The sequence below is a fragment of the Gigantopelta aegis genome, unplaced genomic scaffold (genome assembly GCF_016097555.1).
Source record: "Gigantopelta aegis isolate Gae_Host unplaced genomic scaffold, Gae_host_genome ctg2999_pilon_pilon, whole genome shotgun sequence".
Lineage (NCBI taxonomy): Eukaryota > Metazoa > Mollusca > Gastropoda > Neomphalida > Peltospiridae > Gigantopelta > Gigantopelta aegis.
In genome coordinates this window covers 28,263-32,459 of record NW_024533137.1, presented here as the reverse complement: position 1 = coordinate 32,459, position 4,197 = coordinate 28,263, and the positions used below count along the sequence as shown (strand labels likewise).

At 32.9% G+C, this 4,197-nt stretch overlaps 1 protein-coding gene across 1 annotated transcript; it reads right to left on the bottom strand.

The window, feature by feature from the left end:
• Positions 1 to 423: 423 nt before the first annotated feature.
• On the bottom strand, positions 424 to 847 carry LOC121391834 (ankyrin repeat domain-containing protein 29-like; the record flags this gene model as incomplete). The annotated part of the gene is made up of 1 exon (XM_041523319.1): positions 424 to 847. A coding segment is annotated over exon 1 (424 nt), but the record flags the coding sequence as incomplete, so codon positions are not given.
• Between the last annotated feature and the right edge of the window lie 3,350 nt (positions 848 to 4,197).

Sequence of the window (4,197 nt, the reverse complement as noted above, 5' to 3'; positions counted from 1 at the left end):
TGGCAAACATTAAAGCAGTCCAACCATTTTGTGCTTGAAGATTGAGATCAGCATTTTCTTTTAGAAGAAGCTTGACAACTTGGTAATGGCCATTCACATTTGCAAATGTCAGTGCAGTCGAACCTTTTTCTGTTTGAAGATTAGGATCAGCATTTTCTTTAAGAAGAAACTTAACAACTTGGTAATGGCCATCGATATCTAGACTGGCAAACATTAAAGCAGTCAAACCATTATGATCCTGAAGATTAGAATTAGCACTTTCTTTGAGAAGGTCAAACAACTCGGTAATGACCATTCATATTTGCAAAAATTAATGAAGTCCAACCTTCTTGTGTTTGAATATTAGGATCAGCAATTGCTTTGAGAAGAAGCTCAACAACTTGGTAATAGCCATTTCCACTTGCAAAATTAATGCACTCCAACCTTCTTGTGTTTGAATATTAGGATTAGCATTTTCTTTGAGAAGAAGCTCAACAACTTGGTCATGGCCATTTCCACTTGCAAATATTAATGCAGTCAAACATTCTAGTGTTTGAAGACTAGGATCAGTGTTTACCTTGAGAAGAAGCTGAACAACTTGGTAATGTCCATTCTTACTGGCAAACATTAAAGCAGTCCAACCTTCTTGGTCTTGAAGATTAATATCAGCATTTTCTTTGAGTAGAAGCTCAACAACTTGGTAATGTCTATTCTGACTTGCAAATATTAGTGCTGTTCCTCCTTCTTCATTCTGGTAGTCAATATTGGCTCCTAACTCCAGTAGTGTTGTAACAACATTATTATTACCAGCTTGACCTGCTTTAAGTAGTGATTGTTCAAATGTAAATGTTATATCCTCTTCTTCCATTAAGATAGGTTGCTCATTTATTATCATTCTGAAAATACCAACTTGATGCATAAACTCTGTTTTTTCAGTAGCCAGCTGTATGAGAAGTTGTAATTGTGAGCAAGGTACAAGAAAAACTAACACAAATACATCCTTGTTTGATGTAAATATGACTAAAAACATTGTCCATCATAGGAAAAAGGTAATTAATAAACTTACGAAAAATGTCTAATGTTATTTTCCAACATCTTCTTTGTAATTTGATCTCTACTTTGCAAGTTGTTTCAGTGATTTCATGATTTGGTATCAGTGCTTCTTCAATAGCACTCTGGATGTGTTTGCAGTTCAGCTGATTTATCTAAGTAATTCAGTTTGTAAGTCACTTTCAGGGAGGAATGTATTAACAATGCTCTCTATTAATTCACAGTTACTAAGAAAGCAGTAGTAAGGCTCTATCTCAACAAACAACTCATCAATGGTTGTAACTTCAATTAATTTGTCCAATTCCTTTTCTTCAGATAGCCAGGGTAGTAATTTAATATGTCTTCCTATGTCAATTAATTTACATTTATTACTTTTAATCATCTCTTCAAGATGACTTACAAATTTACGTACTGAAGATGTAAATTTGTCTACAAGTCTTTTCATCTCTGTTGTAACTTCATCTTTAGAACTAATTTCTATTATTTTCTTGTTCATTTTGGTTTGTTCAACTGCTACTGAAGCACTGGATTGATTGTCATCTATTTTCCGTGCACTATCAATTAATTTAGCATCTTTACTATGTGTACCTAAATAATACAGACGAAGACGCTCATAACCATCTTCAATAAATCCAATGCACTCACCTTGATAAAAATGTACTGGTTTTATTTCAGTTTCACTATGCCTCCCTAGGGTTTGACAATGCTGTGCTGAATGAATATTGCCTTGTTTGTGTTGTTTACTTTCTTTATCATCTTTTTTCACTTCAATAGTTTCAGTTAATGTGTCATCTTGACTGTATGTACCTATAACAGAGTAAGATATTCACATAAATATCTCTTGATATTTTTATACACTCACCTTGATAAGGATCTCCTGGTGGTATGGTAGTAATAAGGTTTTCTTGTACTTTTGAGGTTAGATAGGGTTCATTAGCTTTTGATAGGGCAACAATTACATTATCCCAGGTAGCACAAGAGTCAACTTTGAGCCATTCTGAGAAGAGAGCTAATTTTTGAAGTTCAGTTGATGAGTAATCATTTTCAATCTTCTTTATCATTGTAGATGATATCTTTGGGAGAAAAATACCAAATTTTTTGCCATTTTACTAATGGTTTCAAGTAGTTCCATTAGTTCAGACTCAGTTGGTCTGTTAGACAGTTTAGGTAGAGTAGTAGTAGGATTGTCAGACATATTGGAAACACACTATACAATAAAATTTAAACATTTTCCAAATATCCTAATATAGTCATTGTTTATAAATACCTACTATAGTTACTGTAAAATTAGAATATTTTTATATGGTTGTTATTATCATAACTGTGTGTGTGTGTGTGTGTGTGTGTGTAGTACTATGATGCACTAAACAGCTAATGTTCATCTATCTTCTGTAATTAGAACTACAGCTAAAGTGACAGCTCTTTCACTGTATTTCAAGTTTATGTAATAATATTAGTAATGTAAAAGTAATGGATTAGTATTTTAGTTATTGTTATTGTTATTGTAAAGCATTTGTAATAATTATTGTTTTAGTTATTAATTGTTCACAAAAAACTCCGAGAATTTTAGTTTTAGTTATAGTAATAGGTTTTTTAGTTATTGTTATTATAAATCAATAAACCAAAGAAGTTAACAAACTTAACTACATGCTAAATATGCAAGTAATCCTTGTTATTTTTGATCAATACTTCTCTTTCAAGATTATTGCCAATTAGCCTATTTCTTTTTCCAATACATGAATTTCCAACTATTGAAAAAATCCTTTCTACAGGTGCTTAAGAGGCTGGCACAACTAGTACATCACATGCTAACTTAGAGAGTATTGGAAATAGTGACTCTGATTTGACCCAGAAGTCCAAAGCGTCTATCGCATCTGGAGGGTTGCTCTTTCTTTGTTGAATGAAAAATTTCTTCTTGTTCTTCAGAGGTAGTTGATGCAATTTCTTTATTCTGCTTAGAAACCAGCTTTGACAAATGCTGAAACTTTTTAAGTGGTGGCTCAATGACCAGTTCTTTGGTATTTTCTTGGGTGGTAATGTCTTTTTCATCTCTGGTTTTGCCGTGACTTTGTACTTGTGTATCAACGAAATACTTGACAAGTTCCTCTAAGTAGCATATTCCTTCGTCTAGCTGTTCAATGGAAAGAATCAAAGAATATTGTGGGTCAAGTAGTGTGAAAACAATATGGAAACCATCAAATAAATCAACAGATGGATCAATATATCTGTCAAAACGCTTGTGCATTTCACTCTGTAAGACTCTACCAACAGTGCCCATTCCTGGTTGTTTCTGCATTTCTTGAAGACGGCAGTTAAGTTCCATAATGATTGGCACTACAGCAGAAAGGGAGGTGTAATCTTCTCCACAACACAACGTTGTGTATTCAGCAAATGGTTGGAGGAAGTCAACGATATTATTGATCTTTTCCATTTGCTGGTTTGTAAGCCATTCCACTCAAGCACTTCAGTTAATAGGCAGACACTCTCTTTGCTTTCCCAAAAGCCAATGTTTACCATTTGCATCAATTTGGCACACAGTCTTTCCTAGACTCACATCATATTTAAAATAGTCCCAAACTAGGCTGGTTTTTGGCCTTTCAGGTTGTACTGCTGCTATAGCCATCTTGATCAGAATGCCAGATACTGTATGTCACATGGCAAGCAGCAGTCTGAGACAGCTGTTTGCAATGTGACATACAGTATGGTCAAAAGAAAGTTGTGAGACAGCCTGTCTCACAACTTTCTTTTGACCATTCAGCTTGATCATTCACTTAATTGATTGTTATTTTAGTTTGTGTTTAATTGTTTACACATTTGAAATTTTGTATGGTTAACTGATCTGATTGTGTGAAATCTAGAAATGAAATAACTAAAATTCACAACTACTTTCATGCAATTTTAGTTTTTGTTATTAATTGTAAATCAATGGCTGGTTAGTTTTAGTTATAGTTTGTTATTGTTAACAATAATGATTTGGCCATTACAAAAATAGTTTTAGTTTTAGTTATTGTTAAACAATTACAACACTAAATAATATGCTATATATTAAAATAATATGGAAAATTAGGAAATTACATTAGTAAATAACTAGGATGAGTGAGCTATAAAACAATTTTACCGTGTGTAATAAAATATGAGGATAGATGATATATAATCTTATTATATACT